At 46.3% G+C, this 23,912-nt stretch overlaps 1 protein-coding gene across 2 annotated transcripts in view; it reads right to left on the bottom strand.

Annotated features, from left to right (window-relative positions):
* Nucleotides 1-23,912, bottom strand: part of PISD (phosphatidylserine decarboxylase) — a 63,318-nt gene that overhangs the window by 31,755 nt on the left and 7,651 nt on the right. The window contains exon 3 of one of the 2 annotated variants that reach the window (XM_081339031.1): nucleotides 5,758-5,933. In XM_081339031.1, the coding sequence (XP_081195157.1) occupies nucleotides 5,758-5,933 (176 nt within the window). Of the gene's footprint in view, nucleotides 1-5,757; nucleotides 5,934-23,912 lie in introns of those variants that run through there. The other variant, XM_081339033.1, reaches the window with a different exon arrangement.

Raw genomic sequence — 23,912 nt, 5'->3', positions numbered from 1 at the left:
TTTCCCCCCCAGGAAGGCTCCCCTCTGCTCTGGCCTCTTCCCCTGCCCTTTCGCCCTCGGCAAACCCAGCGCCCTCTGGGCCCGGCCTGCAAGGGGCTGCTTGTCAACACCGGCCCTGCCCCTCTGCCGAGCCTGGCTGGCCAATCCAGGCTGGGGGCCTCCGGGTTCCTCCTGAGCCGCACAGGTGTTGAGCTCAGCCGAGTGCCAGGCAGCACCAGCCTCCCGGGACAGGATGTACTCCATGAAGTGGGGCCAAAGGGCGCTGGGTTCGGGGGACGTGTGCTGCTCCTCTGCCAGACTTTAGACAGCTCTGCTGCCAGCTACTCCGTCTCTTTTGACAACGTAATCCGTGCTCTCTATTCAAAGGAAAACAGACAACAGACCAGGGGGGGAGCACCAGTGACTCACCCTGGCCTTTGTAGCCTGATTATATGCAGGACATGGGAGAAAAATCTACTGGCCTTCTTTCAAGGGAGGCACTCATCTGGCAACAGTTGTGATAGTTTTTCAATTCATTACTATTTATTAAGAAATTTTAAACGGCCCACCAACTGACTCACGGCGACTCTGGGCAAATCACAGAAATAAAACCCCAATACAAAACCGAATAACCCCCTCGCCCCCTTCGTGGGTACAATCCAACAAATTGCGTGATGGGCTCCACGTCACCCTGGGGTCCGTGGGGCAAGATCACGTCTCCAGGGTTTTTCAAAAGAGTATCAGGGCCAACCTTTCCTATGCAGAGATGATATTCCCCAGGGAGGGAGCCACCACAGAAAAGGCCCTTTTTCGTGGTCCCACTAGATGGACCTCCTTGAGAGAGGGGACATTCTCTGTCTCCCTGCTCTGGTGGGGCAGGTAGATGTGACTGGGGAAAAAATAAGTCATTTTCAAAGCTACATATTTCAAGAGATTTGGAAATGTATGAAGGGGGTGGGGTGGGGGATGCTCAGCACTGCACTAGTAGCTCCAACACTCCCCCTGGAATGGGCAGGGGTGAATATTTCAGATGCTTCTTATAATAAATAATAATAATAAAGTTGGAAGTGACCTTGGAGGTCATCTAGTCCAACCCCCTGCTCAGGCAGGAAACTTTATTCCATTTCAGACCAATGGCTGTCCAGTCTCTTCTTAAAAACCTCCAGTGTTGGAGCATTCACCACCTCTGGAGGCAGGTGGTTCCACTGGTTAATTGTTCTAACTGTCAGGAAGTTTCTCCTTAGTTCCAGGTTGCTTCTCTCCTTGACTAGTTTCCATCCGTTGCTTCTTGTCCTGCTTTCAGGTGCTTTGGAGAATAGCTTGACTGCCTCTTCTTTGTGGCAGCCCCTGAGATATTGGAACACTGCTATCATGTCACCCCTCACCCTTCTCTTCATTAAAGTAGACATACCCAATTCCAGCAACCGTTCCCTATGTTTTTGCCTCCAGTCCCCCGATCATCTTTGTTGCTCTTCTCTGTACCCTTTCTAGAGTCTCGACATCTTTTTTACATCGTGGTGACCAAAACTGGATGCAGTATTCCAGGTGTGGCCTTACCAAGGCATTGTAAAGTGGTATTAGTACTTCTTGATTCTATCCCTCTGTTAATGCAGCCTAGCACTGTGTTGGCTTTTTTGGCAGCTGCAGCACACTGCTGGCTCATATTGAGGTGACTGTCTTCTTCAATGTGTTTTTGTCAGAATCCATTTATATTTCATTTCTAACTCCCTCTCTGTGCAAGCCCAAATCTCACACACACCCCTTACTGGATTCTGCCATTCCCAAGGAGGAAGGAGAAGACAGGGGTCTTTATTGCCCCATCTCTTTCCCTTAGATGTAAACTTTTGTTTATTCAGCCGGCCTGTCGGCCATCGGCCATCGCAAAAAGACGGAGGAAAGGAACCCCCTCCCTTCGGACAACTAAGAAAGGGGGTGGGGAGAATTCTGGTTCTGGCCGATGAAAGGAAATCCTCTCCCTCTCTGATTTACCAGCAGCTAAGAAAGGGGGTGGGGGAATTCTGGCTTGCATCTCCGGATGGAATGTGAAGGGGAGGGAGGGAGGGATTGTGCTACGAATGGACTGAGGGTTGGTTCTCCCTTTCCCACAAGGATTTGGACACCTGAGACTTGACTGATCAGGAACTGACCAAATGGACTGAGGGGTGGCGTTTTTGCTCGAGGACACTTTAAAAATATCGATCTGTGAGACAGTTTCCAGATCCTGTCTATTATATCCTCCGTCATCTATGTCTTAGTAAAAGTTCCTGCTTGGGCAATCTTGCCTCCAAGAGTCTTTCTTTCTTAAGATGTGGATTGGAGTGGGTTCTGACAGTTTTAATTGTTTATTGATCATGTTTATTTATTATTTATTCCATCTTGCTGTTTGGGGTTACTCTAGGCCAGACATGTCAAACACAAGGCCCGGGGGCCGGATGCTGTTTCAGTGAGGGAACGGCCCCTGCTGTCTTGGCCCCGGCCCAGGCTGGCCGGGAGCTAATGTACAATTTCGTGGTGGTCATCTATGCTGAAATACATTCAGTCTTAGCTCCACAAGGCCATCTGGAAACAGCGAGGGACCGGCCCGTGCTGTGTCGGCACTTCCCCCTTGGCACATGCTGGGGAGGTATCACCCTTTGTGAGGAATGAAGAAATGCACCATCGCTTGGAAGTGGCCAACACATGGCCCTGCCTACTTCAGGCAGGCTAGGGGTTGGGCAGCGTTGTCCTTCTCTTCAGATTCATGCCACCCGGCTCAGCCTCTTGGCACTGTGAGTAGAGTACCCCGCTACCTGCCAAAACCAGGCAGGCTAGGGGCTGGGCAGCATTGCGTAGGTAACAACAACTCTCATGCTGCTCATGGCATCCCCTCCCATAGAGCCCACCAACCGGATATGTGAAGTAGGCGAGGGCCATGTGCTGGCCATTTCCAGGCAATGGTGCAATTCTTCATTCCTCACGAGGGATGACACTTCCCCAGCTGTGTTTCTTGCCTGTTTTCCTCCCTCCCTCATCTCAAATATTTTCCCACCACTCTGTTCTTTGGAAGGAAGGAAGGAAGGAAGGAGAGGGAAGGTCTGAGGGAGGTCCTACCTTAGTCCTGCCCTGCTGCCCTTTCACCATCCCCTTGCCCCCTCCTCCTGGTCTATGCTCTGTCTCCCTATTGCTAAGGAAGCTTTGGATACAAAGCCAGGTCTTATCACATGGAGAGGGAATGGGCCTCCCTCTCGATTTTGCCCTCGTACCCATCATGAGCAGCCTGGCTAAGGAGAACAAGCACAGCAGCAGCAGCCTTGAGGAGGAGATAAATGCAGCTGGGCACCCCCTTGGGGAAGTGGGGCTGGGCTTAGTGCCGTGGGTGCTTGAGAGCTGGGCTAGGCATTTGATCTCCGCACCACCGTCCAGTCCCCCCCCCATGGCCTGAGAGGAACAGTGAGGCTCCTCCGGTGGACCATGCCTTGGCACTTCCCTGGTCCCATCTCCTTCTGCCAGAGACCCTCAGATCTGTCCCACTCCTGCCCAGGCCCCCATAGGCACCCTTGACACAAGTGATGTAGAGCTGGCTATGCCCACCCAGTAGGCCATGCCCACCCTGGCCACACCCAGCTGGCCCCCCGAGGGCAACTGCAATGCTGATGCGGCCCTCAATGAAATTGAGTTTGACACCCCTGCTCTAGGCAGTTTGGGGATATGAATGGCTGCCGTATACTTTGCACAGCCCCTCTTGATGAATTAAGCATATTTTCCTATTTTAACAGTGTTTAAGGTATCCATTTTGCTGCTTAACAAGCAACCCCCCCCCAAATATGCAACACCAGACTGAAAGCATATCCCCCCCCCCGCTTCTATCCCACAGATGTCCCAGCAGCATCAGCAGCTCTGCCACTGCCAGCCCCAGGCAGAACACAAAGACAAGGCATCCCAGGCCAGGAGACAACAGCAACATTCAGTACAAGGTGCAAGCTACCCCATGAAATAAAATGGGAGGCTGCTTTTACAAGTATTAAAATGCACACTTAAATGCAAAAATGGAACGCCTCATTTGTATTACAACACTTTAAAAGAAAGCTTTCCACTTGATGCCAAAATAATAAAATGCAAGGGGGCATTCCAAAATTAGGGCCCCACCAGAGAACAGTCCTCTTCCTTCTGGGTATCAAACAAGCTCATTTTCAAAAGAAAAACGGATATTATCTGCACAGGGAAAGAAGGAAGCTCCTTCAGAAATTTAGGGATAGATGAAGGGCAGGCCGTGAGACCCAACAGGAAGCACACCATCTCAAAACAAACAGCAGATATTCTGAAACTCTACGCAGTTCAGGAGTGAGTAATCTCAGGGCTAAACCCACTTTTTTGAATCCCTCCCAAAATGTATTTACCCCCAGCTAACAGCAATGGGAAATTGAATGTGGAATCTTAGACAAACCGTGCCATACCTAAACAAGTGGCAAGGACAACTGGTACACCCCAACAAAGGCAGCAATGAGAGTAAAATTCTTGCCCACCCCTCCTTCTAATGCAGGGGTCTCCAAACTTGGCAACAGAGGAATTCTGAGAGCTAAAGTCCACAAGTCTTGCCAAGTCTGAAGACCCTTTTTCGAGTAGTATCAAGACGCTACTAAAGCATGTATGGCTGTGGCTCCTCTTCTGACCTTTGGCAAACCGAGGGAAGATGGAAGAAAGGCCTGAGCCAGGCCAGCCATTAGAGCAGGATTATCCACCACAGGCCCAACGACATTCAACTCCCGGGCTTGCTTATTCAGAGAGACCTCTTTGGGGAAATAAATTGTGCTCCCACTGTCTTTTTATCTTCATTGTTATTGCTTTAAAACTTAGTTATCATAACTGGCATAACAGATGTCAAAACTCTTAATTAAGAACAGAATTTGCACAGGACAGAGTGAAACACAGTAAAATATACAAAATATTTATATCAAAACCATCCTCTCCTAATCTTAAACCCCTGGACTCAGCCAGGGTAGCAGAACTGCCCTTTGCCCAAGAGGTCAATGAGGCAATCCCGCCCCTTGCTCACCTCTAATGAATTAAAGGACACGATCCCCCACAGTGCAGTGTAAGAGATCCGGTTACTGGAAATTCACCCTCAACAGAAAAGTACACAAATAGCGCCACGGCAGTCAAAACAAACCTTTTCCTTTTCAGAAATGAATTAAGGCATTTAGCCAACATTGCACAGGGACTGTTTGCCAACAGGATGAGACCTGTAAGCATTAACTTTCAGCACTACAGGATTTGTTAAAGAAGCAGTGATTTAAAACAAAAAAGAAAAACCTTCTACTACAGATTGTGCTCATTGGCTCTTATACTTAGCAAAGCTCAAGAATTTTGTCCAATCCACATTTTTAACCACCTTACATGATTCCCATTCTAACATGTGAATCAAAATGCAATTAGTCTCTAGATCTCACATTGCTCTGAATTAAAATATTTAAATCAACTTTGATGTTAAAATATATACATTGCATGTTTTAGGTTTAAAAAGTTTAAAGTGAATTGTTTAAAGTAACACACATGGTTCATGAATTTTTTCATCCAGTTTTGATCCAGATCAGCAGTGGAAGCATGGCTTTAACTGGCTGAGTTGAAGAAATACTACTAGATAAGCCAAATTCAGCTTCTTAAACAACACACTACAATACTTGTTTGGTCTTATGTTTCTTTGGAAGGGTTTGGAATTTAAGAACAAGTTACAGAATGCTTAATTATTATATTATTTTTATTTGGCTTTAAGGACAAATTACAGAATGCTTAATAACTTACTTCCCATTCACTTGCAATTTTGGGGGCCACCTCCACACCCAACTTTTCAAGATTCTTCTCCTGGTGCTTCTCATATTGCTTGTATCCCACATATCCTGTTCCAGTCGCCACAAAAAGATGCAATGGACGGATGCGCAGCACCACATTCAGAGGTCCGGTGTGCAGGGGTCTCTGCCCTGGAACAAAAGGGATCCACTCTTTAGAAAATCAAAGCAGGCAAGATGCTAAAGCCCAGTCAAAGTTCAAGTCAAAGGCCTAAGATGACAGGGCTTCAGAATGGCAAAATTTGTATCCAAAAAGATAAAAAGACTAGCTTGCTGCCATGCAGGTCTGTGACTTGTAGCTAGATTGGCTTGCAACTCAAAATTGTCAGACATAAGGCACTTCAGAAAAACCACAACCCTAAACTATTGGCAAACCAGAACACTGAGTAAGAGTTAACAGTAATAAGGCATCTTCTTTGCCTCTTCCAAATGAAATTAGATTTAGTATTACACCCTTTTTTCTTATCTGAGAACTATGATAGTCTACTGAACTTAGTCCACGGTGTGTGGGACATCAAAATAAATTTAAAGTTTATCAAATGCCAAGAGGTTGCCAGATCTAGCAAGATTTAAGGTGGGAACCCCGAAATCTGAATTTGGTGGCTTTTTACTTAAAAATAATGACGTTACCTAGGTTGGACCATGAAACGTCTGCAAGAAAACCACCAAACTCAGGGAGCACCAAGGACCCCTCATGTCAACCCTGAGTTACAAACATTCTCCTTTATCAGTAATGAAGAAGTGGGAGAAGTGGGTGGAGGAACACAGTAGCTAAGTCCTTGCTGATTGGACCCTCTTTGCTGATTGGACCCTCTTTGCTGATTGGACCCTCTTTGCTTTTAAACTGCCAGAGGCTGCTGGGAAAAGCTACAAAACTGTGAGTTAAGGAGAAGTGGGTGGAGGAGCACAGTAGCGGCCCGTGTGCCTAACGGCGCGCGAATCGTGTAACAAAATCAAAAATAGTGTTGGTACATTCAGGGCAAGTGCATCTGAGATTCCTTTCATCTCAGCATGTCTGGCTTAGTTCAGTGCAACACTTGTTTTGCAGCTGTCTTTTGCAGCACTCTTTTCAAACTGGGAAACTGTCCTATCTGTACACAAATTACTAGTCTACGAGGACAGATTATTCATCTAGGGTCTGTAATCTGCGCAGAAATCAGGTGTTCAGTTCAGCCCTCCTACTCTACTGAGCCTCCATGCTATCAGCCCCCTCTACCGCAAAGATCCTGCAGGAGAAGGGCAGCGTGGACAACCGTGGGATCTGGCAGGGTGAGAGCTGTGAACCATAAACCCAAAGCTTTAGCTGTGTCCCTGCATAACAGATACAGTGCCCTTGCTGACCTTAACAAGGACATTAAGGAAACAGGTCAAGGTAATTGTGATGATAACTCAAATAAGCAGGGGATGAACTTGTTTTTGACAGGGAGAAGTGCGAATCAGGTATTACACATCAGTCATGCAAGAAAAGAAAGGTACCCAAAAAGAGAAGCCACTGTTCTGTACCAGCCTGCTACCGGCCCTGCAGAAAAGGGCAAGAGGCTGGAATTACGTCTGCCAAATTTATTACTACAAAAAACAAACAAGACACGAACCAAGATACAGGAGCTTTGAAACACTATCTGAGCGGTTGCTTTCAGCAAACCAGCCCTCCCCACACATTCCCTTTATAAAGAGTTCAGGGCGTGGCCTCTCTCTGCCTCCTTCCGAGAAGCCCCACAGCCTTCCTCTGTTTACTCCTACTTGACTGCCTCCTGCGTCGGGCGTCCTTGAACAGGGCCAGCTGTGGGTCATCTTCATCCACACTGTCAGGCTCACACAGCTGGGTCTCCATGGTGACCAAGTGGGAGGGGCCTGCCTGAGGGCTATCATCAGCAAGATCTTCAACCCCCTCAGCAAGGTCTTCAACACCCCCCTCCTCCTCTGAGTCGTCCGACCCAACTGCCGAACCCACAGGCTGACCCTGAATCACAACAGCCACCTTCTGGCTGGTGATTCAATTATAAGGGATGTAAATTTAGGAAAGGATACAGAGATTTTGAAAGAGGTCAGGTGTCTTCCAGGTGCTACTGCCAGTAGGGACAAGAAGCGTATTTTCAAAATAGCCAACAATGCCAGCAAAGACTGTGATGTGGATGCCATTGTACATCTTGGCACTAACAATCTGTCCCAAAACGATGTACTCTCTGTGCAGAATGATTTCCAGAGCTTGGGGCAGGAACTCAGCAGAATAGGCTGTAGGCTCACTTTTTCAGAGGTATTACCAGTGTATAAGGAGCAAAATGGAAAAGGCCAGCGTATAGCAGAATTTAATATGTGGCTAAAGGAGTGGTGTAAAGGAGAAGGCTTTGGTTATATTAGTCACGATGTCTGTAGCTGGTCCAATGAAAACATTTACAAAAGAGATGGTCTGCATCCATCCAAGAAAGGGACTGAGTTACTTGGCAATAAATTCACAGCTTTTCTGGAGGGATATTTAAACTAAACAACGGGGACAGTGAGTTAATTGATACAGAACATCACTGTCCCCAGCAATCTAAGAAAATAGGGGAACTAATAGGTACTACAAGATGTCTGGAAGATCCAGCACAAATCCATTTATAACAGATGGCAGAATCTCTCCGATTGTGACCAGAAGTCTTCGATCAAAGACGGCATCCCTGCCTACAGCCAAGCCTTCAGCCCCTGAAGCAAACTCCGTTCCAGGTGAGAGCACAGATGACCTCCATTCTCTCAGAGGATCCAGCAGAGCATCTAGGACCCCTTCACATGCCTCTCTACCCCTGAACGCCACAGAGGAAAGCATGGAAGGCTTGCAGACTGCCCAAGACTGCTCAGATGCTGCAGAGACAGACCTGGCTGAAGCCAAACGCCGCATGGGCAAGATGACTGCACAGGAACGTGAAGAGCTGCTTGTAAAGCTACTTACAACGCAAAAGAGGGGGACACCAGCCCAGGAAGCCTCTGAACACCTGGTGAGTCTTTCCCAAGCGACCATGAGGCCCCCAAATATGGCGCCCGCCACCCTTAGTGACCCCGGGACCCCAGGGCTTTTGGCACGAACCCCCCCCGCCCAGCTGTGAGCTACAGCTTCCTGGGGCAAGCGGAAACAAGATGGCTGCTCCCAGAGCGCCCACATGGTCTGGCACAGGAAACAAGATGGCGGCCCCCAGTAACCCCACATGGTCTAATAAAGACAGGCCTCACTTAAGCCTGAAGGCCCAGCAATCCCTGGCATCCAGCCGAAATAGCATGCAATCCCTGGCATCCAGCCGAAATAGCATGCAATCCCTGGCATCCGGCCAAAGTAGCATGCAAATTCCTGGGTCCTCCCCACCACAAAGCCTAAAGTCCTATGATGAGAATGAGGTCTGTCCAGCCGAGGCTGATACAGAAGCACTTGAAAATAATCAAGGAAAAATTCCCTCCTCGACCACTAGAGGGATCCCTTTACCTTTTATGTCAATGGACACCTCTGAAATGTATGCTAATGGAACTGAAAAAGATTTTTCCCCAGCATCTAATCTTCCGAATGACTTTAAAAAACTGCAACTTGGGGGGGAGAATTACAACAGTTGGAGTAGAGATATACAGGTATATCTCTTAAAGAATGGGACTCTAGAAATGGTTCAGAAACCACCTCCTCTCCCATGGGGACCCCGAGAAGAGTGGAGACACCGGCAGGCTTACTCCACTCTGCTCAGTTCGCTGGATAATAACTTGTTCTCCAGCATTCCAGTAGGACTCAGAGCTGGTGACGTTTGGCAGTTATTATACAATTTATTCAACAGCGATACCATTGGTTCCATCACCAGACATACAACTGAGTTTTACACAACCAGACTGAGGTTTGGTGCCAGCATGCCTGAACATCTTGCAAAATTAAAGGCACTCAGGGCAGAATTGATGTCCAGAAATTACCCAGTAACTGATGCGAACATGGTCGCGGTCATTATTGCTTCCCTGGACAGGAGTTGGAGCAATTTCATTGTTTCACTCGAAGCGGCCAGGAGGGAAGACATAAATCTGTCCTACCTCACAGGGAGACTCATCGAGGAAGATAGAAGGAGAAGAGATGCAGGAGAATACGCCAGAGTCACCACTCAGCAAGCCAGAAGGGGGCGCCACAACTCAGAGCAAATTAATGCTCTACTTAAGTGTTTCATCTGTGGCTCTGAGGAGCACCTCAAGAAAGACTGCCCCCATCAACAACAAGCACCCAAACGTGGTCCCAATCAAGTAAGGGGCAAAGGGCAAGAAAGGGGGCGTGGCAGGGGCAAAGGAAATACCAAGGGAAATTTTCTGCATACTTGTTCCCTCACCCCCACAACAAAGGCTGATAGCTCCACTGACTTATGGTTACTGGACTCTGGAGCTTCTTCTCACATTACTAATATGAGTCAAGGTTTTAAAAGGTTAAAGAAAATTAACTCATCTGTCAAAGTGGCAAATGGTGATAAAGCTTTAGTTGTTGGGGACGGCATTGTTTCTGTACCTGGACTTGGAAAAGTTGAAGGTGTTTTACATGCCTCCTCCATTGCCAACAACCTATTAAGCATTATCAAATTATGTGACGATGACAAGGTGGAAGTTTTATTTTGCAAGGGGGGAGGTCATGTCACCCGGAACCAGAGGGTCATTGGAAATATTGCCGTCATAAATGGCTTACCATATTTTTCTCCTGAGAGCCCACCCACCTCAGAAGGGGCCCCAAGGCTTTCCAAGGGCAGTGTGGGCAAGGAACCTGAATCTCAGCAGGCACCTACAGCACCACTCAAAGCAACTAGAGCCAAGAGGGTGTCAGTGGGGAAGCCGCTCCACGATAAGTGTGCCCATCTATTACACAGAAGATTAGGTCATGCGAGCTTCCCTGTAGTTAAAAAGATGGGAGAATTTGCTGAGGGAGTACAGCTCAAGGATTGTGACGTGTTTCTGGACTGTGCCATTTGCAAGAAGACAAAGAGGAAGGCTGCCCCCATTTCTAAAATGTCACTGTGCAAGGCCCAGTACCCGTACCAACTAGTACATGTTGATCTGGTTGGGCCTTTTACACCATCCCTAGGAAAGAAAAAGTATTTTCTCACTGCCGTTGATGATTTTTCACGATACGGCCACGTGTATACCCTCACAGAAAAATCCGAAGCCTTTGACGCCATAAAGTCACTGTACAACTTTGTAGAGACCCAGTATAAGACCAAGATCGCGCAACTGCAGAGCGATCGCGGGGCTGAGTTCATGTCCCGAAAGTTCCAGGACTGGGTAAGGCGTAAGGGCATCCGCCATTTTCTTACTGCACCATTCACCCCCTCTCAGAATGGCGTAGCTGAGAAAAGAAATGGAATCCTGCAAACCATGATGCGTAGTCTGATTGCAGACGCTGGAGTCGCAGAATCATACTGGGGGGAGGCAGTCCACTACGCCAATTACACCTTAAACCGCACCTGGAGCAGTGTTGTGAACCAGACCCCATATTTCCTGGTTCACGGTAGGAAACCAAATCTGGGACATTTGCGTGTGTTTGGTTCCTACGCATGGGTGCACATCCCCAAGCAGCTGTGGAAGAAGGGGAGATCTGTCTCCCAGAGACTAAGGTTCTTGGGCTATGCTCCTGGCTCCAAGGCCTATCGTTTCCTGGGAGAAGGGGGCAGGCCTGTGACTTCCCAATCTGCCTCTTTTGAAGAGGACTCCAATTGGACCCAGATCCACTCGAATGATCTGAGCCCATATGCCAACCGACCCAGCAAGGACACACCGACCACGACATCACCTGAGACGACCACATACCCTGCCACCGACGAAAGTGAGGAACAAGACGAAGATGCGTCCAGTCCCATGGAGGAAGACACGCCGTCTTCACCCCCAGCGACGCCTCAGAGACCCATGGAAGAAAAGGGCGGTGAGTGGCAGAAGGTAAGGAGGTCAAAGCGGTCCAACAAAGGAATCCCGCCAAAGAGAATTGACATTGGCCACATCGCGTCTGTCAACAGCATTGTGGTCACCCCAAAATCCTTCTCCGACATCCAGGAGCTGCCCATCGAAGAGCAGGAGAAATGGCAGCTCGCAATGGAGAAGGAGATGCAGAGCTTAAAGAAACTCAAGGTCTTCACCCCCCAGCAACCACCAAAAGAGAGAAAAGTCATTGGCACAAGGTGGGTTTACAAAGCCAAACCACTTGCCAATGGCCTCTACCTGTATAAGGCCCGTTTGGTAGCTCAGGGCTTCGCTCAGCGCTACATGGAGGACTACGCTGAGACCTACTCTCCAACCGTCTGGGCAGAGAGCGTCAAGGCCGCCCTCGTGACTGCAGCCGCTCTGAGAGAGGAAGTCTTCCAATTCGACATCCAGACGGCTTACCTCCACGCCAACTTGGACCGGCAAATCTACGTGAGGGCTCCTCCTGGCTACCAGCAAGAAGGGGGAAATACATGGTTGCTCCACAAAGGGTTATATGGCCTCAAGCAGTCAGGGAAATTATGGTATGACTGTCTTAGAAAGAGTTTAGAACGAGTTGGTTTCACTGCATCCCATGCAGATGAATGTGTCTTCACGCGCAACTCCAAGGGTACCACAGAACGGGTGTTAGTTTATGTGGACGACCTACTATATGTGGGGCCTGACAAGGAAGGGTGTGATGAATTTGCCAAGGCCCTGGAAGAAAAGTTTACTCTAAAGTCTTTGGGGCGGGTTGACAAGTACTTGGGTGTGCATATTTTGGCCACTAAGGGGGGGTTCGCTCTATCTCAAAAAGAAAAGATAGAGGAATTATTGGCCAAATGCAAAATGAAAGAATCTAATCCTACGCATAGCCCAATGCAAAGCGACTTTTACAACCACACTCATAAGGACGGTCCTGAGTTCACAGATAACACGCTTTACAGATCTGTGATTGGCTCCTTGCTATACATCAGCAATTGGAGCAGACCTGACATAGCTTTAGCTGTGAATCTATTGTCCAGGCACGTGGAACACCCAAAGGAATTCCACTGGACTGCTGTTAAAAGGGTACTTAGATACCTTAAGGGCACAGCTGATGCTCTCCTTATACTAGAACCAGAGAAGGGGAAGACGGCCCAGCTCTCCGCTTACTCAGACGCAGACTGGGCTGGCGACACCAAAAGTAGACGGAGCACCTCTGGTTTCCTCATATTGCTAAATGGCTGTCCAATACATTGGCATGTTAGGCAGCAAAAATTTATTTCTTGCTCCACGGCCGAGGCTGAATATGCCAGCCTGTCAGACACGGCCAATGATTTGATATGGTTCAATGATCTGATAACAAGCATCTGGGCATCTCCTCCTCTGCCCATCTAAATTCTAGAGGACAACACAGCCGCAATTGCAATCTCGGGCGCTTATGCAGTAGGATCTAGGTCTCGCCACATAGACATACGCTATAAAAATGTCAGGCAGCTTACCAAAGAGGGTTTTATACATGTTGAGCACTGTCACACAACTGACCAGATAGCTGATCTGTTCACCAAACCTGTTCCCATTGACCGGCACAACCTTCTGTGTAAGCGTTTGTGTTTGGCCTTCTGAATGTTTTTATGCATGTCTATGACACCTGCTCGCCCCTCACACACATTCACTGGTCCCTGTCATTGGCTGGCAAGAAGGGGAATTGTTAGATGTTTTGTGCCAGCCATTGGCAGTTACCCAAAAGGGTCATCAGATGGAGGCAAAGAGGCTTCTTTGCTTCCACTGATGAGCCAAGGGTCTCAGACCCCTACAGCCCCATTGGCGAGAGAGTTTTATGGTCAGGGAGGGACCAAGACCGAGGGGCTGCTCTTTGTTCTAGTCTCTCTTCATTTTAGTTCTTGTTCTGTTCCAGTTATGCTATGCTAGCTTGCTTTCTTTTCTTTTGCTCTCTCTCACATGCAGGCATGAATGCGTTCATGCCAAGTATTTCTTTCTTTTTAATCTATCATTGAATAAAGCTAATATGATTGCATCTCTGCGTGATGCCTTTTACTTGGAAGCACCTTAACGATCCATCGACCTCATGAGATAATCTCACATTATCGTTAGATAAAGCTTTGTCTGATTGCATCCCTGCGTGATGCCTTTTACTTGGAAGCACCTTAACGAACCATCGGTCTCGTGAGGCCATCTCACATTTCAAAAGAAACCAGCATGGCTGCATAAAGAACTCTCTGATAAACTGAAAGATAAAAAGGACAAGTATAAGAATTGGAAAGAGGGGCACATAACTAAGGCAGAATATCAGCAAACAGCCCGTGCCTGCAAAGATGAAGTGAGAGAAGCTAAGGCTCAAAATGAACTAAGGCTTGCGACCAAAGTCAAAAATAACAAAAAAAAGCTTCTTTCAACATATAAGAAACAAGAAAAAAGTTAAGGAAATGATTGGTCCATTAGTGGGGGAAAGTGGCAAGAAGGTGACAAGCAACAGGGAGAAAGCAGAACTATTTAACTCGGTTTTTGCATCTGTCTTTACACAAAGGGAAACAACAGTCCAACCTACCCAAACCAGTGCCATAAAAAACTGAATAGAAACGCAAGTTAAGATAGGCAAGAAAATGGTAAGTGAGCACCTGTCCAGCCTAGACGAGTTCAAATCACCAGGACCAGATGGATTACACCCCAAGGTTCTCAAGGAACTGGCAGACGTGATCTCAGAACCACTGAACTATATTTTTCAAAGATCCTGGAGCACTGGGGAACTACCAGAGGACGGGAAGAGAGCTGATGCAGTTCCCATCTTCATAAAAGGGAAAAAATAGATCCAGAAAACTACAGACCTATCAGCCTGACTTCAATACCTGGGAAGATTCTGGAAAAGATAATCAAACAACAAATCAGCGAACACCTTGATGCGAACAAAGTTATCACTAAAAGCCAACATTAGTTTGTCAAAAACAGATCGTGCCAGACAAATCTTATTGCATTCTTTGACCAAGTGACAAAATTAGTGGACCAGAGGAATGCTGTAGATATAATTTACTTGGACTTCAGTAAGGCATTTAATAAAGTAGATCACAACCTACTACTTGATAAGATAGAAAAATGTGGGTTAGATAGCATCACCACCAGATGGATTCGTAGCTGGCTGACAGGCCGTACTCAGCGTGTGGTCCTCAATGGAACTGCATCTACATGGAAGGAAGTGTGTAGTGGGGTGCCCCAGGGCTCTGTTCTGGGCCCAGTGCTCTTCAACATCTTCATCAATGATTTGGACGAGTGGATAGATGGGGAACTCATCAAATTTGCAGATGACACCAAGCTGGCAGGACTAGCCAATACTCCAGAAGATAGGCTTAAGATACAGAAGGATCTGGACAGACTCGAACACTGGGCACTATCTAATAAAATGAAATTCAATTGTGAAAAAAGTAAGGTTCTACATTTAGGCAGGAAAAATCAAATGCACAGGTATCGTATAGGTGGTACCTTGCTCGATAGTAGTAACTGTGAGAGATCTCAGAGTCCTAGTGGACAATCACTTAAATATGAGTCAGCAGTGTGCTGCAGCTGCCAAAAAAGACAACACAGTGCTAGGCTGCATTAACAGAGGGATAGAATCAAGATCATGTGAAGTACTAATACCACTTTACAATGCCTTGGTAAGGCCACACCTGGAATACTGCATCCAGTTTTGGTCACCACGATGTAAAAAAGATGTCGAGACTCTAGAAAGAGTACAGAGAAGAGCAACAAAGATGATTGGGGGACTGGAGGCTAAAACATATGAGAAACAGTTGCTGGAATTGGGTATGTCTACTTTAATGAAGAGAAGGATGAGGGGTGACATGATAGCAGTGTTCCAATATCTCAGGTGCTGCCACAAGGAAGGAGTCAAGCTATTCTCCAAAGGGCTTGAAGGCGGGACAAGAAGCAACAGATGGAAACTAGTCAAGGAGAGAAGCAACCTGGAACTAAGGAGAAACTTCCTGACAGTTAGAACAATTAACCAGTGGAACAACCTGCCTCCAGAGGTGGTGAATGCTCCAACACTGGAGGTTTTTAAGAAGAGACTGGACAGCCACTTGTCTGAAATGGTATAGGGTTTCCTGCCTGAGCAGGGGGTTGGACTAGATGACCTCCAAGGTCCGTTCCAACTTATTATTATTATTATTGAACGACAAATGAAGGAATGCAGACTGAATATAAAATCAGTTCACCAGTATAAAACAGTACGTGCAAGCGCTTTGGTCCGTTTTAAAGAAGAATGTGTTTGTCTTTAAGGTGTCCTTAAATCTCAGCCCCTTAAATCTTTTGTGCAGTTTGGCTACCATGGAAATTGCCAACCGTGCAAATATCTAACCCAAAAACCCAGCCTACCTTCTGCTCTTTGCAAAGGGGAAGAATTGCCGTGCCACCTCTCTCATTAAGGCTTCAGAATAACCTCCTTTGGCTCGGCTGCCTCCTGCTGGACAGTTCCTGCTATGGAACTGTTCGCTAACAGCATTTCAGAACTTGGGACACGCAGCTGAATGTGAATTTCCTTCAGCATCCAGAGCCCAGTTGAGATGCACTGACTGAGCTGAAGAGAAAGACAGTCTGATTGATTGGCCAATGGCGACAGAGCACAATGGAGTTGGGCCTGGTCCGTGGAAGCTCCCTGCAGGATTCTGAGCCATTCTCTGTCTCTCAGCCCAGCTCCACCACAGGGAGATTCCCATAAGCTGCCTTACGCCCGCAGAGCAGGCGAGAGACAAATCTAACAAATATCCCGTCACTTCTTCACCGAGATGGTGCAGGAGGAGAGCCATGTTAGTCCACGATGGCCAAAAAATTGGGAGTCCAGCGGCCCCTTTTCTGAGTAGCAATTTTTATTAAAAAGGTATCAGTTTTCTTAAGCTGCAACTTAAGTCGTCAGAGGCGCGGAATGACTAGTCTGGTGTAGGATTTAAATTGGGGGAAGGTGGCAGGGAGGACAGGGAAAATGGGTTGGTTATGCAGAAGCAGGTTTTGTGTGAGACTGATTGTAAGCAACTGAACAATTAAAAACTGTAACGTGTTAAAATTGCCTTGTTTGTTGAGGTCTTTTAAGACTGCTTGAATCCTTTTGATCTGTTTTTAACAGAGCCTCCCTGAGAATTCATTGGGCTCCATGGATTTGTTTGTAGATTTCACTGAAGGGGTAATTTAGTTTCCTGAACACCTGCTTCCATCTCTGTCAAGCAGACCAGAAGAAATGTGCTTTTAGCAGAGAGCTTGGTCAGAGATGAGAGACTTGCTGGTGCCTGCTGGGTGAAAGCTGGAAGCAAACAGCACCCGTGGCGTTCTGCAGTTGATGTGTCATTATGGCATTGCACAGGGGCATCAAGGATGTTCTGCACTTCGGTTTAGGCTCAAGGTGATGATGGGTGAGGTGGAAGGTTTTGATGTCCTTATGGAATTGGATTATTATACAGATGATGATACCACTCTAATGGCAGAAAGTGAAGAAGAACTAAAGAGCCTCTTGTTGCGGGTGAAGAAGGAGAGTGCAAAACTTGGGTTGAAACTTAACATTAAGAAAACCAAGTTCATGGCATCCGGCCCTCTCAATTCCTGGCAAATAGATGGGGAAGAAATGGAGGTAGTGACAGATTTTATTTTCCTGGGCTCCAAGATCACCGCAGATGGGGACTGTAGCCAAGAAATTAAAAGATGCTTGCTCCTGGGGAGGAAAGCCATGGCAAATCTAGACAGCACACTAAAAAGAAGAGACATCACCCTGCCAACAAAAGTGTGTATAGTCAAGGCTATGGTCTTCCCAGTTGCAATGTATGGCAGTGAAAGCTGGACCATAAGAAAGGCCGAGCGCCAAAGAATTGAGGCCTTTGAACTATGGTGCTGGAGAAGACTCCTGCGAGTCCCTTGGACTGCAAGGCGATCAAACCGGTCAGTCCTAGAGGAAATCAACCCTGACTGCTCTTTAGAAGGCCAGATCCTGAAGCTGAAACTCAAATACTTTGGCCACCTAATGAGAAGGAAGGACTCACTGGAGAAGAGCCTCATGCTGGGAAAGATTGAGGGCAAGAGAAGAAGGGGACGACAGAGAACGAGGTGGCTGGATGGAGTCACTGAAGCAGGAGGCGTGAGCTTAAATGGACTCCAGAAGATAGTAGAGGACAGGAAGGCCTGGAGGAACGTTGTCCATGGGGTCGCGATGGGTTGGACATGACTTCGCAGCTAACAGCAACACAGATGATGAAAATGTCATCAATTAATCTCAAGTAAAAAAGTAATCTCAATATGAACCGCATCTCACATATATATGCCACGGAAGAAGAACCACTGAAACTACAAATGAACAGAAGTGAGAGATCCAAGGTAACATCATGGAAACTGCTGGGAAGGATGTTCATGCCAGAAACCAAAGTTAGACAGGCATGCATTTTATCACCATTTTTGTTCAACCCATATGCTGAAGTGATCGTGTGGAAATTAGATCTGGAACTGCCTGATGTTGTTGGGGAAAGAACCATAAATAATGTAATGTACGCAGATGATGCAACACTATTGGCTGAAACTAAGCAAGACCTGGGAAAAAATGATCTGGAAAATCAAGGATGAAAGTAGAAAAATAGGATTCATTCTTAACTTCAGGAAAACAAAGATAACGACAGCAGCCGCAAAGGGACATGAGATGTTTAAAATCAACGAGGAAATGAAATTAGTTCGAGAATTTATCTTCCTTGGATCAAAAATTGTTCACGATGGCAGTTGTACATCTGAAAGGAAACGCAGGATAACCTTAGGCTGCACTGCAATAGTTAACACGAACAAGATCTGGAAAAGCAGAGATACTGATACAGATACAAAAAGCAGGTTACTTAGAGCAACTATCTTCCCTTTAATGATGTACAGGTGTGAGAGTTGGACACTAAGAATGGCTGATCAAAGAAGAATTGAGGCCTTTGAAATGTGGTGTTGGCGTAAATCATTATGTATACCATGGAGAGCCAGAACAGCCAACGGGGAGCTGCTGAATCTCGTGGCAAGATGTGCTGTTTTGGCAACAATGATCATGCTTTTTTCTTTTCTTTAAATGTATTGGCCTGTCACCTCCAGTGGATGATGCCTTGAAATCCATGTCTGCAGAAAATATATATAATGCCTCAAAATCCACGGTGACCAGAATGGTAAAATTAGGAAGATTGCTTATGGAGATATTTCTTAGGATGTCTTTTCTAGCCGGGAATGTCACTGGCATAAGGTCCGAGAAGTCCATGAAATTCGATTTTGCAGTTGTGATAGTGCTAATGCTTGAGACAATGGGACAGCCCAGATTCTGTATTGCCTGACTGAAGTGCCTGGGATGTTTCCATAGAAACATGGACTTGCAGAACTGGGAGCCAGCAGTGAAGGAAACGGGTGACCCACGGACTCCCAGGTTCAGTGATTGTAAACCCGAAAACACACAGCAACTAGTGCAGCCCCTGAAATAGGAGTGGCAGTACATTTTGTAGCAGGTAAAAAATGCCCTGTAGTATCTAAGGGCAGCTTCATATAATGTTGTTTTGTTGTTCAGTCGCTAGGTTGTGTCTGACTCTTGATAGCATGCCAGGCCCCCCTGTCCTCTGCTGTCTCCCAGAGTTTGCCCAGAGCCATGTTCACAGCATTGATGACGCTATCTAACCATCTCGTCCTCTGCTGTCCCCTTCTGCTTTGGCCTTCCATTTTCCCCAACAACAAGGAATCCTCTTTTCTCATTTGGTGGCCAAAGTATTTGAGCTTCAGCTTCAGTATCTGCCCTTCTAAAGGACAGTCAGGGTTGATTTCCTTTAGGATTGACTGATTTGATCTCCTTGTACTCCAAGGGACTCTCCAGTGTCTTCCAACACCACAATTAGAATGATCACACGTAACAAAACACAGTAATTCAAATGAGGGATGACAGGGTGGAGTCACTGCAGAGCACTGTCTCTCGACTTCCACCCCTTCCGAGTGGCCCAACAAGATGCGCAGTCAACGGTATTGAAGGCTGTTGAGAGAACCAGCAGGAGAAGTCAACCAGGATGTCCTAAGGGTGCTTTTTTCACAAGGCAACTGGACTTTCTTGTTTTTCTTTGAAGACATTTTGCTTCTCATCCCTTCCTGGATGATTCTCATTCCTATTTCAAGGGCTGCATTAGTTGCTGTGTGTTTTTGGGCGCACAACCTAACGTCACTGAACCTGGGGGTTCCTCCACGGCTGGCTCCCAGCTCCAGGGCACTGGCTCTCCACCTACAGCCACACACCTCAGACTGCTTTCCAGACTGCTCAGTGGGGAAACAGGTCTTGTATCCCTGCTGAAAATCAAAACAGGAACCTGCCTTCTTGCCCAAGATCAAATTATCATAAGCCTGATGTTTTAAGCAAGGGTAGGGGTGGAATTATCGACTGATGAACTAGGTCTGGCCTTGATGACACATTCTCACATGGTCTGTGGCAACTCCCCTTCAGACCCAGCCTGGGTAGCTAAGACTGCCTCACTTCAGACTCCTCCTCCCCAAACAGGGACCAGGAATTAGGTCCACAGCCGCTTCTACTATACGATACTGACATATTGTGCCAAGGCACTAGGTGATGTTTTTGATTTTAGGTTAGCCTGCTGGATAACCTAACCGCTGTGACTTGAAAGTGACTTAGAACTGTTCCTTATTCAACAAACCACAATTCAACAAAGCATGGCCTTACACAATATGAGGCCAACTGTGGGTTTAAAGCCTATAGTACCACAGCTATCCAACGTTAGCAGCACTGTCCCTGAAACCACTATGTTCAAGTTCCCTCATATTCAATTGTGCAAGGCTGACAGGTAACAATTTATTCCATAATCATTCTAATTTTGGGGAAATAATTCAAATTAAGTATATGAAAGATGGACTGCTTCTTTTCAGATATACTAGAGGAAGGTTCCCCTTCATGGATTACTGCCTTGTTGTGGCAAAGGGGCTTGCGTAATTCAATGAAGCTATGAGCTATGCTGTGCAGGGCCACCCAAGACAGGTCATAGCAGAGAGTTCTGACAAAACGTGATCCACTGGAGAAGGAAATGGCAACCCACTCCAGTACCTTTGCCATGAAAACCCCACGGACAGTACCAAAAGGAAAAACGATATGATGCTGGAAGATGAGCCCCTCAGGTCGGAAGGCGTCCAGTATGCTACTGGGGAAGAGCAGAGGGCTAGTACTAGTAGCGCCAGAAAGAATGAAGCGACTGGGCCAAAGCCGAAAGGACGCTCAGCTGTGGATATGTCTGGTGGTGAAAGGAAAGTCCGATGCTGTAAAGATTTTTTCTCCATAGGAACCTGGAATGTAAGATCCATGAATCAAGGAAAGCTGGACGTGGTCAAACAAGAGATGACAAGACTGAACATTGACATCTTAGGAATCAGCAAACTAAAATGACAGGAATGGGTGAATTTAATTCAGATGACCATCAGGTATACTACTGCGGGCAAGAATCCTTCAGAAGAAATGGAGTAGCCTTCATAGTCAATAAAAGAGTAGGAAAAGCAATACTGGGATACAATCCCCAAAATGACAGAATGATCTCAGTTCGAATCCAAGGCAAACCATTCAATATCACAGTAGTCCAAGTCTATGCCCCAACCACCGGTGCTGAAGAGGATGAAATTGACCGGTTCTATGAAGCCCTACAGCACCTTATAGAACTAACACCAAAAAATGATGTCCTTATCATCATGGGGGATTGGAATGCTAAAGTAGGAAGCCAAAAGATAACCGGAATAACAGGCAAGTTTGGCCTTGGAGTACAAAATGAAGCAGGGCACAGGCTGATAGAATTTTGTCAAGAGAATACGATGGTCATAGCAAACACTCTTTTCCAACAACCCAAGAGACGGCTCTACACATGAACATCACCAGACGGTCAACACAGAAATCAGAGTGACTATGTGCTCTGCAGCCAAAGATGAAGAAGCTCTATACAGTCAGTAAAAACAAGACCAGGAGCTGACTGTGGCTCAGACCATGAGCTTCTTGTTGCAAAATTTAGGCTTAAACTGAAGAAAGTAGGGAAAACCACTAGGCCACTCAGGTATGAACTAAATTATATCCCTGGCGAATATACAGTAGAGGTGACAAATAGATTTAAGGAATTAAATCTGATAGACAGAGTGCCTGAAGAACTATGGACAGAGGTTCGCAACATTGTACAAGAGGTAGCAACTAAAACCATCCCGAAGAAAAAGAAATGCAAGAAAGCAAAATGGCTGTCTGAGGAAGCTTTGCAAATAGCTGAGGACAGGAGGGAAGCGAAAGGCAAGGGAGAAAAAGAAAGATACGCCCAATTGAATGCAGAATTCCAGAGAATAGCTAGAAGAGATAAGAATGCCTTCTTAAATGAACTGTGCAAAGAAATAGAAGAAAACAATAGAATAGGGAGGACCAGAGATCTTTTCAAGAAAATTGGAGATGAAGGGAACATTTCATGCAAAAATGGGCATGATAAAGGACCAAAATGGCAGGGACCTAACAGAGGCAGATTAAGAAGAGGTGGAAAAATTACACAGAAGAACTATACAAGAATGAACTTAACGTCCCTGATAATCACAATGTGGTGGTCACTGACCTCGAGCCAGACATCCTAGAATGTGAAATGAAGTAGGCCTTAGGAAAGCTGAGCGACAACAAAGCTAGTGGAGGAGACAGTATTCCAGCTGAGCTATTCAAAATCTTAAAAGACGATGCAGTAAAAGTGCTACACTCAATTTGCCAGCAAATTTGGAAAACTCAACAGTGGCCACAGGATTGGAAAAGATCAGTTTACATTCCGATTCCAAAGAAAGGCAGTGCCAAAGAATGTTCAAACTATCGCACCATTGCACTCATTTCACATGCTAGTAAAGTTATGCTTAAAATGCTACAAGCTAGACTCCAGCAGTATGTGGATCGAGAACTACCAGACGTACAGGCAGGATTTCGAAGAGGCAGAGGAACTAGAGATCAAATTGCCAACATAGGCTGGATCACGGAGAAAGCTAGGGAGTTCCAGAAAAACACCCACTTCTGCTTCATTGACTATGCTAAAGCATTTGATTGTGTGGATAACAACAAACTGGCAAGTTCTTAAAGAGATGGTAGTACCAGACCATCATATTTGTCTCTTGAGAAACCTATACGCGGGTCAAGAAGCAACAGTGAGAACTGGACACGGAACCACTGATAGATTCAAAATTGGGAAAGGAGTCCGGCAAGGCTGTATACTAAGATATGCAGATGATACCACTCTAATGGCAGAAAGTGAAGAGGAACTAAAGAGCCTCTTGTTGCGGGTGAAGGAGAGTGTAGAATTTGGCTTGAAACTTAACATTAAGAAAACCAAGATCATGGCATCCGGCCCTCTCAATTCCTGGCAAATAGATGGGGAAGAAATAGAGGTAGTGACAGATTTTATTTTCCTGGGCTCCAAGATCACTGCAGATGGGGACTGCAGCCAAGAAAGTAAAAGATGCTTGCTCCTGGGGAGGAAAGCCATGGCAAATCTAGACAGCACACTAAAAAGCAGAGACATCACCCTGCCAACAAAAGTGCGTATAGTCAAGGCTATGGTCTTCCCAGTAGCAATGTATGGCTGTGGAAGTTGGACCATAAGAAAGGCTGAGCGCCAAAGAATTGAAGCCTTTGAACTATGGTGCTGGAGAAGACTCCTGTGAGTCCCTTGGACTGCAAGGTGATCAAACCGGTCAGTCCTAGAGGAGATCAACCCTGACTGCTCTTTAGAAGGCCAGATCCTGAAGTTGAAACTCAAATACTTTGGCCACCTAATGAGAACGAAGGACTCACTGGAGAAGAGCCTAATGCTGGGAAAGATTGAGGGCAAGAGAAGAAGGGGACGAAAGAGAACGAAGTGGCTGGATGGAGTCACTGAAGCAGGAGGCGTGAGCCTAAAGGGACTCCAGAAGATGGTAGAGGACAGGAAGGCCTGGAGTAACGTTGTCCATGGGGTCGCGATGGGTCAGACACAACTTCACAACTAAAAACAACAGAGGAAGGTTTAAAATTTAGTTATAGTTTAAATATCTAATACAAAAGAAGTCTGATATTACTAATAATAAAAGCAAGAAGTGTGGAAAGGAAGTAATTTAAATGTGTATTTTCAGAGAAATTGGAAGTTTACACATATAAATGAACAAGAATGTAAAGTTAAGGAAAAT

This window comes from Vipera berus (assembly GCF_964194415.1).
Source record: "Vipera berus genome assembly, chromosome: 14".
Classification (NCBI taxonomy): Eukaryota; Metazoa; Chordata; class Lepidosauria; order Squamata; family Viperidae; genus Vipera; species Vipera berus.
Note: the sequence above shows the minus strand (reverse complement) of the source record. Positions and strands in the feature narration are given on the sequence as shown.